The 16016-nt window shown below is 40.1% G+C and overlaps 1 protein-coding gene across 1 annotated transcript in view; it reads left to right on the top strand.

The window, feature by feature from the left end:
• itchb (itchy E3 ubiquitin protein ligase b) overlaps window positions 1–16016 on the top strand; it is a 39463-nt gene that overhangs the window by 18278 nt on the left and 5169 nt on the right. Inside the window, exons 7-17 of the mRNA XM_052091220.1 lie at window positions 204–376; window positions 3413–3608; window positions 4638–4733; window positions 7091–7265; window positions 7734–7803; window positions 8104–8188; window positions 11384–11512; window positions 13299–13371; window positions 13513–13584; window positions 15109–15201; window positions 15355–15510. Of these exons, the coding sequence (XP_051947180.1) occupies window positions 204–376; window positions 3413–3608; window positions 4638–4733; window positions 7091–7265; window positions 7734–7803; window positions 8104–8188; window positions 11384–11512; window positions 13299–13371; window positions 13513–13584; window positions 15109–15201; window positions 15355–15510 (1318 nt within the window). The remainder of the gene's footprint in view (window positions 1–203; window positions 377–3412; window positions 3609–4637; window positions 4734–7090; window positions 7266–7733; window positions 7804–8103; window positions 8189–11383; window positions 11513–13298; window positions 13372–13512; window positions 13585–15108; window positions 15202–15354; window positions 15511–16016) is intronic.

Below are 16016 nucleotides of genomic sequence, written 5' to 3' on the forward strand. Positions count from 1 at the left end.
TTGAGTGCAGTAAAATTATTGTTAAAATCCCTTATCCAATAATCTCTAACAACTGGAAAAGTGATGGGAGTTATTTGGACAAAAAGGGTGGGAACCCCTTTATAAAATTAACCTATGATTATTTGAGTCATATCACATAACATTGTCTCTAATCATGTGAATGTTGTGTACCAGAGTATTTATCTCTCTGTTTTTTGGAGTAGCAGAGATCCGTCACCCGCAGTGACAGACAGTCAGGAACGACCATCGACCCCTAACGGGCGTGTGAATGGAATGGACTCTCCCTCCGGGGCAACCAGAGGATCACGACCCCTGAGACCTGCACGACCCTCACGACCTCCCCCGCCAACCCCACGTAGACCCACCTCTTCACCAGGTGAGACATCTGTATTAATACAACATGTTGTTTTATACTTGGCTGATATTTTGCCATTATCAGTAAATTTAGAGTAAATATTGAGGACAATAGATTTATATACAGTGGCAAGTATATGAACCCATTGGAATTACCTGAATTTATGTATAAATTGGCCTTAAAATCTGGTTTGATCTTCATCTAATTTACAATAATGAACAAACACAATCTGTTTAAACTAATAAAACACAAATTATTGTATTGTACTTGTACATATTGAATACATCATTCAAACATTCACAGTGAAGGTTGAAAAAGTATGTGATCCTGTAGTTTAATGACATCAATAAAAACTAATTAGAGTCAGGAGTTGGCAAACCTGGCAACCAATTAATGAAGTGAGATTGGCCGTGTGGGTTAGAGCTACTTTGACTTATAAAATGCACTAAAACATTTTGAGTTTGCTATTCAGAAGAAGCATCTGTTGATGTGGACCATGCATGCCTCGCAAAAAAGAGATCTCAGAAGAGCTACGACCATGAATTGTTGCTTTGCGTTAAGCTGGAATGGGTTACAAAGTTATCTTGAAGAGTTTAGATATTCATCTGTCCACAGTTAGACAAACAGTCTATAAATGGAGGTGATTTAGTACTATAGGTACTCTCACTAGAAGTGGCCGTCCAGCCAAGAGGATTTAAAGGGCACATGCAGAATGCTCAATGAGGTAAAAAAGACAGATAAATATTGAATGAATAATTGACATCTCTGTTCATGAGTCTACTATACTGAAAACATTAAACAGGCATAGTGTTCATGGCAGGACACCGTGAAGGAAGCCGCTGCTTTCCAACAAAACAACCTTGATGCTCCACAACACTACTAATGTTTTGTGGACTTATGAAACTAAGGTTGAGTTGTTTGGGATGAACAAGCAGCACTCTGTTTGGCATAAAAAGGGCACCGCATACCAACATGAAAACATCATCCCAACGGTGAAGCACGGTGGAGGGAGCATCATGATTTGAGGCTGCTTTGCTGATTCAGGGCCTGGACCGCTTGCCATCATCAAAGGAAAAAGTTCATCAAGATCTCCTACAGGATGTCTAGGTTGCTGTGTGCCAGCTGAAGTTCAGTAGAAGTTGGGTGATGCAGCAGGACAATGACCCGAAACATCGAAGTAAATCCACTACAGAATGGCTTCAAAAAAAGACAATCCACCTTTTGGAGTGTCCCAGTCAGAGCCCAGACATGAACCCAATAGAGATGCTGTGGAATGACCTCAAGAGAGCCGTTCACACCAGACATCCTAAGAATATGGCTGAGCTGAAGCAGTTCTGTACGGAAGAACGGTCCAATATTTCTTCTGAACGTTGTGCAGGTCTAATCCGCATCTATCAGGAGTGCTTGAATGAGGTTATTGCTGCCAAAGAAGGATCAACCAGTTATTAAATCCAAGGGTTCACTTTCTTTTTCACAGCACTTTGAATTATTAATGGGATGTATTCAGTAAAGACATGAAGGATTATTATAGTTTGTGTGTTGTTAGCTTAAGCACATTTTGTTTGTCTACTGTATACTTGTGACATTGAAGGTGAGATCATATTTTATGATTAGGGCTGAAACTATTAGTCTACGTTATTAACAACGTTTGAATAAATAATTGTCGATAAAAATTTACGTTGTCGAATAGTCGTTTGATCTCATTTACCGTAACATGAGATCAAACTGATACACACTCGGCTGATACACACTCGGTCACGGGACGCTCATCCCTCGAGCGCACACGCTTAATGCAGCTAGACTATAACGTGATGACTCGTGACTTATTGAATCATAATATATGTGTCACTGTGCATTTCTTATCGTGAAGAAAACTGGCAATACGCAGCTTTATTAATAAGAGAGTTTGTTTTTTTGTGAGTTAAAGGTGGATTGAAGTCCTCATTATACAACTCAACTCAATTTTATTTATAGAGCACTTTCAAAAACCGCACTGGGTGCCAAAGTGCTGTACATGGAGTTACATATATACAGCTTAAAAATGCAACAAGCATTTAAAACCAACAAAGACAGGATAAGATAATTTGACCTAGTACAATTTATAATGCAATTAATTAATGCAATTAATTAAAAGACAGGGAACATAAATACGTTTTTAAGGCCCCCTGGAAAGACACTAGAGACGGAGATGACTTCATGGCCAATGGAAGCTCATTCAAAAGTCTAGGGGCTGCCACCGCAAAAAAAACGAGTTCGAGGGACTGACACACACAGCTGATCACCAGAGCGGAGAGACCTTGAAGATTGATGCAAGCTTAAATCAGAGATGAACTCTGGTGCAAGACCATGGAGAGCCTTAAATACATATAGCAACAATTTGTACTGAATTCTGTATTGGATCGGTAACCAATGGAGGGAAATCAATACTGGGGTAATATGGTCTATTTTCCTTGTTCCAGTTAAAAGCCTGAATTCTGGACCAGCTGCAGGCAAGAGAGAGAGGCCTGAAAAATACACTTATATTCAAAATACACGTATATTTATAGGAGTTTTTGCAGTGAATTTCTTTACTGAATTAAGCTTAACATATTTTTAATTATTTTGGCCTCTTTATTGTTAGTAAGCGCATTTAATCCAAACTTTTAAGTCTGGCGCAAGCTAAATATTTGGTTAAGAGCTAATAATTAATCTTTGCAATAATTGCAGAATAGTCGATTATCAAAATAATCGTTAGTTGCAGCCCTATTTATGACCAATTAATGCATAAAACCCAGCAAATTCTAAAGGGTTCACATACTTCTTGCCACTGTACATCTTATTGATTTTGCTCAGTTTGATTTTATTAAATCATATATATTGTTGTAGATATGTTTGCCTAATATAGGTAACTGGCCACAAAACACTCTTAATTGTCGGTATCGTTATTGAAAAGCCCACTTAGGTCAAGTATTATTGTGAAATATATAGTTTTCTCATAGTTTTGTGAAGGATACATTGTGAAAATGGTGACATAATTGAATGCTACTCAGATCAAACTATTTGTCCTTCTCTTTGTAGCTTCTTCTACTGGCTCATTTCCTGATGGCAGCGATTCGTCACGTTCTGACACTCCAGTTCGAAACGCTTCTGGGGGTGGATCCTCAGACTCTTGCCCCGCCCCCACACAGGAGCAACCCGGTAGGATGGCCCTTGACGTAGTCCCCGCCTCCAGCCGGATTCCCAGTATGGTTAACACTGGACCACTGCCACCAGGGTACGACAATCAAGAAAATCTCATATACGTTGTGTTGCTTAGCAAAAATTGAGGTGGACGTGATCATATGTCCTACTCTGTAGGACAGAGCCCTTTACTGTATGAGTGTACCATTCACTAAAACTCGGAACGACCCTTCGAGAGGCGTCACCTTGCAAGAGTGAGAGATACACCTTGTAAGAGATTAAAATAGTTCAAAATAGTTCATTAGTGGTATTACACACATCAGTTGTTTTGGCTGATTTCAATAGCTGCTAATTATTATGTTTGATATACAGATATTATGGCAGATATTATAAATCTATACTATTTAGCCTGTCTTTCAAAAATACATTTCACACTTAGTACATTTTTGTGCTTCAAATAAAATCAGTCATCAAACATTTTAATGTGAAATTGATAATATCGGACTAATCAGACCGAGACCGAGAGTTAAAAACAGTTTTAAACTAAGAAAATACTGTTAATTGTAGTTCGCTGTTAATTGTGGTTTGGGATAGACGGATATTGGCCTGTCCAATGAATCTGCTGCTATTTGTCAATTTTGAGATTATCGGTACCGATAGTTAAAAAATGCAAATGTTTTAATCTAAGAAAATACTGTTTATTGTAGGTCGCCGTTAATTGTGGTTTGAGATAGACGGATATTGGATATTGCCCTGGCCAATGAATCCCCAGATATTTGTCAATTTTGAGATTATCTGCATGATAACTGTGTTTGCTTTGTCAATTAACAGCAGTGGTAGTTTCTCCTTGTGTCACCTCCCAAATCAACCAACAGCTTTGTCATCAGAAAATGCATGTTGTACAAGGTCTGAAAATATACAAGTATATTTTGAGTACATATTGCGAAAAATAAGTGATAATTAAATCTTTTGTTTTCACTATTTTTTGTACATTTGCTGTCATTAAACTACATTACATATCATATATCTGCATCATATCGGTCACTCTGCTCTCTAGATATTGGTCTTGGCCACTGAAGACCATATTGGTTGACCATTAATTGTCGTATCTGTGTGTTTGTAGTTGGGAGCAGCGTGTGGATCAGAACGGGCGTTTGTATTTTGTTGATCATGTGGGGAAGAGAACAACATGGGAGAGACCTGAGCCATTGCCAGCGGGGTGAGAATACTTCCTGTCTCACTGAAATTCTGGACACGCCCTCTTAAAGAATGTGTTTTGCATACTTTCCATGTTAAAACCGTTCCATAGTAAGTCCAACAGTTCAGGAATGCTTTTAATCTGAGATCTCATGTGTTGGATTGTTGCCGAAATCCCAATTTTGCCTTATTTGAGTTTATTTCTTGAGCAAACATATTGTGTACTTTGAATGAAAAGAACAGAGACCGGAATTCAAACTTGTTTTAAATTAGTTTTCAGTGAATTTTTTCAGAAGTCAGAAGTTTACACATACCATAGCCAAATACATTTAAACTCAGGCCTCCTTGCTCGCACACGCTTTTTCGGTTCTGCCCGGATTGAGTTCAGGGCTTTGTGATGAACTTGACTTTGTTGTCTTTAAGCCATTTTGCCACAACTTTGGAGGTGTGCTTGGGGTCATTGTCCATTTGGAAGACCCATTTGCGACCGAGCTTTAACTTCCTGGCTGATGCCTTGATATTTTGCTTCAATATATCCACATAATGTTCCTTTCTCCTGATGCCATCTATTTTGTGAAGTGCACCAGTCCCTCCTGCAGCAAAGCACCCCCACAACATGATGCTGTCACCCCCATGCTTCACGGTTGGGATGGTGTTATTTGGCTTGCAAGCCTCCCCTCCAAACATAATGATGATCATTATGGCCAAAAAGTTCTTTTTTTTTTTTTTATCAGACCAGAGGACATTTATCCAAAAAGTTAAGATCTTTGTCCCCATATGCACTTGCAAACTGTAGTCTGGCTTTTTTATGGTGGTTTTGGAGCAGTGGCTTCCTCCTTGCTGAGCAGCCTATCAGGTTATGTCAGTATAGGACTTGTTTACTGTGGATATAGATACTTGTCTACCGGTTTCCTCCAGCATCTTCACAAGGTCCTTTGTTGTTGTTCTGGGATTGATTTGCACTTTTCACACCAATCTACGTTCATCTCTAGGAGACAGAATGCATCTCCTTCCTGAGCGGTATGATGGCTGCGCGGTCCCATGGTGTTTATACTTGAGTGCTATTGTTTGTACAGATGAATATGGTACCTTCAGACATTTGGAAATTGCTCCCAAGGATGAACCAGACTTGTGGAGGTCCAAAAAATTGTTTTCAGAGGTTTTGGCTGATTTCTTTTGATTTTCCCTGATGTCAAGCAAAGAGGCACTGAGTTTGAAGGTAGGCCTTAATATACATCCACAGGTACACCTCCAATTAGAATCTAATTGACGGAGTAGTGGTGGTGTAGTGGTCTAAGCACATAACTGGCAATCTGGTTATCAGAAGGTCGCTGGTTCGATCCCCACAGCCACCACCATTGTGTCCTTGAGCAAGGCACTTCACTCCAGGTTGATCCGGGGGGATTGTCCCTGTAATAAGGGCTCTGTAAGTCGCTTTGGATAAAAGCGTCTGCCAAATGCATAAATGTAAAGGCTTGACATAATTTCCTGTAATTTTCCAAGCTGCTTAAAGGCACAGTTAACTTAGTGTATGTAAACTTCTGACCCACTGGATTTGTGATATAGTCAATTAAAAGTGAAACAATCGGTCTGTAAACAATTTTTGGAAAAATGACTCGTCATGCACAAAGTAGATGTCTTAAATGACTTGCCAAAACTAAAGTTTGCTCATTTTAAATCTGCAGAGTGGTTAAAACAATAGTTTTAATGACTTCAACCTAAATGTATGTAAACTTCTGACTTCAACTGTGTATGTGTATATATGTGTATATATACAGGACTGTGCAAAAGGTTTAGACAATTGTGGAAAAAAAAAAGTTGCATAGTGAATAAATAATGCCATAAATAATTGTAATTTATCAATTAACATCATACAAAGTCCAGTAAACATATAAAAGCTAAATCAATATTTAGTGTGACCACCTTTGCATTTAAAGCAGCACCAATTCTCCTAGAAACACCTGGACACAGTTTTTCTTGGTTGTTGGCAGATCGGATGTTCAAAGCTTCTTGGAGAATTCGTCACAGTTCTTCTATTTATTTCGGCTGTCTCAATTATTCCTGTCTCTCCATGTAATCTCAGACTGACACAATGTCCGGTGGGGGGCTCTGTGGGGGCCATGACATCTGCTGCAGGGCTCCCTGTTCTTCTATTCTTTTCTATTTCCAAAAGTAATGTTTGAGAGTCTAACATTTATATTTCCTATTGACACTAAAGCTGAAGATATAATAACCATCTTAAGACAAATGCTTTTGTGAAACATCTTATGTGCCTAAGACTTTTGCACAGTACTGTGTATATATATATATATAATGTGTACGTATGTGATTGGAAAATGTTGCAATTTGGCATCTAATTGATTGTGCCCTCTGTCATAGCTGGGAGAGGCGTGTGGACCCGTTGGGCCGGGTGTATTTTGTGGACCACATCACAAGAACGACCACATGGCAGCGCCCCACGATGGAGACGGTGCGGAACTTCGAGCAATGGCAACACCAGCGCAATCAACTGCAGGGAGCCATGCAGCAGTTCAACCAAAGATATATTTTTGGGGTGAATGATTTTAATGTAAACACACTGACAAACTTAATGGGTTTGAAATGTTTTATGCAAACGTAAAGATTAAAGTATAGTTCAGCCAAAAATGACAATTCTACTTTTCATGGTCCAATCATGAAAATTGGTCCTTCATTATTTCCTGTTGAATATAGTTTTACTTGCACATGAGTCATTTTAAAGATGCTAAAAGGGGCGTGAACGCTATTTTATGTCTGCAAATATCTAATTTTATTTATTTGTGTATGGACGATAAATAAACATGATTTCAGCAAGAAAAGATTGTAAAGGGAGATTATAGCACGTGCTAATTTGCTACTCAGATCCCTAGTTAGGCTTTTCCTCAAAAAGACTCAAAAGACAACCAATAAATAAAGGTCGTAGCTATATTGGCAATTTATTCACTGTCACAAACATTTCAATACAATGTGACCAATTTGCCAAACTTTATTTGTTATTCTGTAGGTGCAGGACCAGACCGCAGCCCCTCAGAATAAGGAATTTGACCCCCTGGGACCTCTGCCACATGGATGGGGTGAGAGACAGACAGATTTTCTTTTCATTGCCGAGAGAAACTGCAGTAACGCAGATTGTGAATACTGAGCTCAGGCTTTTCTGTAGCATGCTGGACTAGCAGCGGTGTTTAATTGTTCTGGTAACCTTATTATCAGCACCTGCATGCTTCAGTGTCTCGATTTAACAAATGAGACCCCTTGTTCAGTGTCAAATAACGGGTGAATATGACTCCGATGCTGGAAATAGACCAGAATGATTTGTTGAAGAAAAGCTAACTAAAGTATTATCTTGACTCCAATACTTCCTCCTGATATTTCAGAGAAAAGAACGGACTCTAACGGCAGAGTTTACTTTGTTCATCACCCGACCAGAGCAACGCAGTGGGAGGATCCACGCACCCAAGGGTCAGAATCTCATCGTATTTGTCGTTTGTGTGAAAAGCAATGGCAGTATTGTAAATACGACAATAATTAAATTTCTTACTATAAGAATATTACATATAATCGAATATATTTTTAGCACTGGCGACTTCTAGAAACTAAAATTCTGCATTTTTCACTCACAATAATATTTAAGAAATGTTGTACTAATTATGTCCAATTCTGCATGAACATGCATCACAGGAGATTTTTTTTATTTAAATGTTTTATATAAAAAATTATGAAAATTCGCACCACAGTGTCATTTTCAGCACCTCTCAAATTCTGTTTCGGCTTTAATAGAATTCTGTGCTGAAATGACACAAACAGGTTTTTTTTGCTAAGGCTAATTTCATAGCTAACATTTTATGTGTCCTTAATACACACAATTAAATTATATTTTCACCTTCTTGCATAATTTGGTCAAATTAAATTTTCCTTGATTTTTCTTCAAACATCACTTATTATATACTGCATATATATATTTATTATATATAATGTGTTTTTCATCTTAAGCATGCTCTTAACTAACACTTTTGTTGAAAAAAAAACATTATTGGGGTAAAATTGGTGTGGTGGAAATGACGGCACAACTGTGGGACAGTCGTAATTTAATAAATACATTTTAGAAATAATTTTCACACAATAAATATTGAAATGGTTTATGTTTATTTCACTCTTTGCTTAGATTATCGTAGTTTTAAAGGTGCATTAATTTGTATTTTTTGATATTGAAAGTCTGGGTCTGGGACAAGGATAAAACAGTCAAATCTGTACATAAAAGGCCTTTGAAAAGTACCAAAACTAAAACAACAAAAGACTTAGTTTTAAGAAACACCCATAAATAAACTCTAGACATATTAATATAATATAATATACTACGGCTTTCAACATGCTCATCCAATCAGATTTTAAGCCCAGAGTTGTCTGTTTTATAAAGAATGTTTTATATTTAATATTAAAGGAGACCTATTATGCCCTCAGGTGTCCCCAGAATGTGTCTGAAGTTTCAGCTCAAAATACCCCACGGATCATTTATTATACCATGTTGTAAATGTCTCTTTGTGTGGAATCAAAAACACACTGTCTCTTTAAATGGAAATGAGCTGCTGCTCCCGGCCTGTCATAGCTCTGGTGAATACAGTCAGAGACAATGCTAACTTTAGCTGCATTAGCCGTGGAATCAGCTAACAAGCACATTCGGAAAGGCAAAGTGTGACACATCTTCAGGATATAAAGCTGGAACACGAACTGACGTTCTGATCCATGCTTGAGAATAATTGTTTTTTAAAATCCTGCTTTATATTGACACTCATTCACAAAGCAGTCCGGTGTAAAATGATTTGCACAAACACACATTTTTGTATATTTTGGGGCACATTTCGTTCAAAAACAAAATTGTCCTCTGTGTCTCTGATGCCGGGAGTACGTGACGACTCTTATGTTCACCTTTACAGCAACAACAGACACTTATGAGACATTATTCATCTTCTCACTGTAAACAATGGCGGACTGTGTGTACATCACTCAGGGGAGGAGCTATGATAATAGGGTGGAGTCCGTCACCAGTCGTGGGCGTGGCCTGCTCTAATGTGACATCACTTTAGAGCAGAAACGAAAAACGCTCATTTTGACACATGTTTTTGATTAATAGACATATAATAAAGAGGAGTGGGTGGACTTTTACACACTGCCGACTCACATTTATGTAGAAACACCATTAAAAGTGACTTTTGCATAATGGGTCCCTTTAAGGGTGGATTAAGTATTGATAAATAAGCTCTGGGCTAACCAAGGCCAATATTACTGGAATATTCCGGGTTCAATACAAGTTAAGCTCAATCGACAGCATTTGTGGCATAATGTTGAATAACCACAAAATGTATTTTTGACTTCTGCATTCTTTTCTTTAAAAAAAATAAGCAAAAATCTGGGTTAAAGTGAGGCACTTACAATGGAAGTGAATGGGGAGCCAATCCATAAATGCTAAAATACTCACTGCTTCAAAAGTATAGCCACAAGATGTAAACAATATGCATGTTAACATGATTAAAGAGTGATAAAATCACTTAGTAACCTTTTATGTGTAAAGTTATAGCCAATTTAATTATTTATTTATTTTTGGGATTTTCTCCCTAATTTGTAACGCCCAATTCCCAAAGCTCTAAGTACTCGTGGTGGCGTAGTGACTCGCCTCAATCCGTTTGGCGGAGGATGAAGCTCAGTTGCATCCTCATCTGAGACTGTCAATCCGCCCATCTCAAGATTCAATGTAAGTGCTTTTATAAAATTCACGTCCATTGTAAGTGCCTCACTGTACCCTAGATTTGTCCCATCCATCCATCTTCAACCGCTTATCCGAAGTCGGGTCGCGGGGGCAGCAGCTCCAGCAGGGGGCCCCAAACTTCCCTATCCCGAGCCACATTAACCAGCTCTGACTGGTGGACCCCGAGATGTTCCCAGGCCAGTGTGGAGATGTAATCTCTTCACCTAGTCCTGGGTCTTCCCGAGGCCTCCTCCCAGCTGGACGTGCCTGAAACACCTCCCAGCTGGACGTGCCTGAAACACCTCCCTAGGGAGGCGGCCAGGGGGCATCCTTACCAGATGCCCAAACCACCTCAACTGGCTCCTTTCGATGCACAGGAGCAGCGCCTCTACTCCGAGCTCCTCACGGATGACTGAGCTCCTCACCCTGTCTCTAAGGGAGAAGCCCGTCACCCTTCTGAGGAAGCCCATTTCGGCCGCTTGTACTCGTGATCTAGTTCTTTTGGTCATGACCCAGCCTTCATGACCATAGGTGAGGGTAGGAACAAAAATTGACCGGTAGATCGAGAGCTTTGCCTTCCGGCTCAGCTCTCTTCTTGTGACAACGGTGTGATAGAGCGAGTGCAATACCGCCCCCGCTGCCCCGATTCTCCGGCCAACCTCCCGCTCCATTGTCCCCTCACTCGTAAACAAGACCCCGAGGTACTTGAACTCCTTCACTTAGGGCAATACCTCCTACCCTAGATTTGTTCTTTTCTTTTAAACAAGGGGGACGAAATTTATTTTTGTGGGATCAACATTATGCCACATGTTGTCGATTTGAGCTTAACTTGTATTGAACCCAGAATATTACTTTAATTAGTAGAGTCTCTGTCATGAACTGCAGCTTATTAAAGTGTTTGTATGCCTCTGTAGTTTGCTGAATGACAAGCCGCTGCCTGAGGGATGGGAGATGAGGTTTACAGTCGACGGCATCGCTTACTTCGTAGATCACAACCACAGAACCACCACTTACATCGACCCACGGACTGGAAAATCTTCACTGTATGTGCAAACCACACACGCACACACACACACCAACAGACATACTCTCCTCAGTCAGGCTGCTTTAAAGTGAGGCTTTTCAGATGTTTCATCAGCAGTAACCGATGCATTATAATAAGAGATGCACAGACGGATCATCAACATCAGTGTTGGCCAACAGAAGCAAATATCTGCACTGAATGGAAAAATCATCCAGTTTTTATCTTCCTCCTGAGATAAAGTGAAACATGCTGAAGTTATTTTGATTTAGCTGTGAGAGACACTGATCAAACTCTTTCAGGCGGGCAGTGTGTTTGTGTCTTCATGCGGTTTCAGGACACACAAATAAACTGAGTCATCAGATCCATAACAGGAAAAACTTGTTCGTGTGTGTCAGAGTGAAACGTGCATTTGACTGATCGTTCATGATGTGTTCGCTCAGAGAATCACACACGCCCTTCGCTCTGTGTTCAGTTCAGGAATGTGTGTGTTGATGTACAATAGATTTGTTTTATGCTAGATGATCGTAAACATCTGAGGAATGTGAGTGACGTGCTGTTGAAGTGCTCAGAATCAGCTAGAAATAAACATGTAAACAAAGCTTTTATTTGGATACTTTTGTGGCCTGAATAAGTGCATTTAAATAAGTTCAGCCGGTCTGTACACAGTTGGATGAATTTTACGAATAAATGTCCAGGTCATATTTTATTTAATGCCTAATGGTGCGTTCACATACAACGTGTAGGAGTGTTTCACATGGCGCGATTGCATACAAAGTCAATGCAAAGACGCGAATGGAGCAACTCGAACATACGAAATAGCTTCAATCACGTATTTGCTCGAGTTTACATTTTTCAACTCAAGAAACAAATCCGCATGACACGTTGTCGCGAAAGCCTATCAGCATTGAGATTTTCCGGATGTCACTGACGTACTGACGTAGTAGCAGAAGAAATCAGGAAAAATGTATGAGAAAACCATTTTAGTGGTGTGTGGGGACCCGGAATTGTATGACACAACGTCAACGTATCTGGGACTTCCACAACAGACACAGAGAGCAGCAGTCGTTGTGATATTGGCCATGGTTGACGGCGGAAAGATAAGTTGCCGTAGAAGCCCCTCCTCCTGTCCTTTTCCGGAAGAGGAGGAGGAGGAGGAATACTCTCGGGTTAGCGTTACTCGCGCAAACACTAGTTTAAACACAAATTTAATCCAGCGGTCAAACTTGCGCGAGCAATGCGAGGCAATGCATTTTTCACGTTGTAATGAACGCACCATAACTATTTCACTTATTTAAATGACTTAAAATTAAACCCAACTCGTACCCGAGACTGTGCGTCCAAACCCTACCTGATCCGACCCGAACGGTACCATCAGATTTGAAGCCAGAACCTGAAATCGCTCAGTCACAGCAGCCCCTCGGTACACTAGAGCAAAACGTTGTCTTACCGTTTATCAAGCGCAGAATCTTCACTTTGTGTAGAACCTTCTGGAATCATGTGTAACAATGTAACAGCCACATAAAGTCCTTTGCAGGCTTAACTACTTCACAACATGGAATCTTTGTGACACCTGTGTTTTTAAAACTTGGGGTTTAATAAATGTGCCGGTCCTACTCAAGAAGCTGGAGAAACAGCGAGACGCGGCACAACAGTCAAAGACGTCCACCCTGCATGTGTTTAGATGGGAAAACAATGGAACAATAGAGCAGACTCGCACATGACTCAGACTCATAGGATATTTGTATCAGACTCTGGTCCAGATTCTAGTTGTGTAATGAAGTATTTCGCTCTTCTCTTCTGCTCAGTGAGAACGGCCCTCAGATCGCATATGTACGAGACTTCAAAGCCAAAGTTCAGTACTTCAGATTCTGGTGTCAGGTAAGTGTTTCTATAAATTCTGGTCATATGATCCAGTAGTGTTATTATAGATGCCGATATTGCTGAATGTCACTAAATGATAGTTAGACATCAGTGTTTGTGTTGGCAGATGTTCTAACTTTTTGTTAATTCTTATCCCAGCAATTAGCGATGCCGCAGCACATCAAGATCACAGTCACCCGCAAAACACTGTTTGAAGATTCGTTCCAGCAGGTAATCTTCATATCATGACATAAACTACCTGGTCTCTTAGATTCACATTTTTCTACCCATGTATTTGTGGCTCGTTGTATATATCGGTATGTGCGGTTTCCTGCTGAAATGAACACTAGAGGCACTACAACAACAATGACTTTTGCTCACTTTCATAACGAATCGCGAGTAAAACGGCAGATTATTCATTTATAAACCATTTTCACCCGGTTCCTCTCACAATGCTAACTCGTGACATCTAAACACTTACTATAGCGCATGACTCATTGTGACGTTTGCATCGCTTAACCAAGTACATTTACAAGCTTGTTCGAGTGCGGTCAAATTGTGCGGTAGCTCAACTGATAGAGCGTTGCACTCGTGACTCAGAGGACCGGGGTACGAGTCCTGAGAGCCAAAAAATTGTGTTGAAAAGTGTCAAAGAAGCACCACAAAATGACTTTCACCTCACATTAGCCTTTTATGACACCATCGGTTAGGTTTAGGTTGAAAGTTTGGGTAGGGAGGACAGTTTTGTTTAGAAGAACATTTATCTGGTTTCGAATGACGCACAGTGGACATCTCACTTCGTTACTGCCAGGATTGACTTCTGTCATTTTGCAAAAATGTCGCCACGCTAACATGATTTTCATGACATCAGGCTGGATATGAGGAAGAATAAGAGAAAAAAAACTTTTTTTATTGGGTATGATTTAAACCACCCCCATCTGACTTCAAGCAGGCATATTAATCTAAACATATAAATGGTTTGTAGTGCAGACCATAGACTGTAAAAAAAAAAGATGGATGACGCCCCTTCGCTCTTTTCCATTGGTGAGAACTGAAGCCGCCAGTGTCCCGATATGGCGCTGACATCTTGGGACTTGAGTCTGCGCAGTTGCGATTTCGGGACCAGACCTGCGCAGTAGTGAGCAGGAAGTAAAGCCGCGAAATCAAGGCCCCGCCCTCACTCACACTGAATCAATCGCAAGCACACGCCCCTGCACTTTTGACTTTTGACGGTGTGAAATAATTAATTATAGAAATTTAGATATTAAATTTAAAGCTCCAATCTCCTCAGTCCTCCGAAGATCCCGAAAAAAAGTCAGTTGGTGCTTCAGTGACTACTTCGCTCAGAGAACCTGTCAATCACAGCTGTCAATCATGATGTCACAGCACTGTTTTTATAGCATCAAATAACTAAAAACAAACTTATTTTGAAAACAAACACTTGAAATGACATCAACGTGATAGAAACGTCAGTAAATGACAGAAACTATCTTTGGAAAAAAGATATGTGAAGTGTAATTTAATTGTTTAGTTGGTCTCACGTCCCGTTGAGTAACATGGGGAGGAGGAGTTTATGACCTATACTAGGACCAGTCACCGGGGGGGCGATCGAGACGTTTTGGCTTCACTTTTGAGGGCTTGTGCGGCACACTTGGTGCAGATTAACGGTAATTCCAGAGTCTGCGAGTCTCTTCTAAATCACACATATGCACGCATCATGATGTGAAATGACGTTCATCTTGTGTCTCTTGTCAGATCATGAGTTTCAGCGCACAAGATCTCCGGCGGAGACTCTGGATCATCTTCCCTGGGGAGGAGGGGCTTGATTACGGAGGCGTGGCCAGGCAGGTTTCATGTTACATTATTGCATATACAGTTACAGTTCAGGAGAACAAAGATCAAGATAATTCCAGAATGATAATTCTTAAGTCTCAAGTGTTTCTCTGCTGTTTTCAAATATATGTCAAGTAATAATTTGCCCTCTGTGTTTGTTGTAGGGAGTGGTTCTTTCTGTTGTCTCATGAGGTGTTGAACCCAATGTACTGCCTGTTTGAGTATGCGGGAAAAGACAACTACTGCCTCCAGATAAACCCCGCCTCCTCCATCAACCCCGACCACCTCAAATACTTCAAGTTCATTGGACGCTTCATTGCCATGGTAACGTTTTCTCGTTTTAGCGATAGACCGATATATGCAGATATATCAGGCAGGCCGATTGATCGCCCGATATTTGGCCATTTTGCTATTATTGGCATCGGACGATTAATCGGCCATTGGTATTGCCGATAACTCGGTCTATCACTAATCCTAATAGATAACCGTGACCGATTACGATACTGTAAGTGTATAACTTTCCCTTGTGTCGGTTCTAAAATCTAACAATAGATTTGTCAATGGATAGTGAACAGTATCTGTTTACAAGTTTATGCAAATTAGAAAAAAATATTGCATTAAAAAGTGTTTCAGTTTAGACTTTTTTTGTGCATTTGATTTGCAGTTGTTAAATTGTATTTGTTTATATTGTTATATTGTGGGGGCCTGGGTAGCTCCCGGAGCTCGCTAGTTTGACTCTAGCTAGGTTTCCTTAGCAACCAAATTGGCCCGGTTGCTAGGGAGGGTAGAGTCACATGGGGTAACCTCCTCGTGGTCACTATAATGTGGTT

The sequence above is a fragment of the Xyrauchen texanus genome, chromosome 25 (genome assembly GCF_025860055.1).
Source record: "Xyrauchen texanus isolate HMW12.3.18 chromosome 25, RBS_HiC_50CHRs, whole genome shotgun sequence".
In the NCBI taxonomy this organism is placed as follows: Eukaryota; Metazoa; Chordata; class Actinopteri; order Cypriniformes; family Catostomidae; genus Xyrauchen; species Xyrauchen texanus.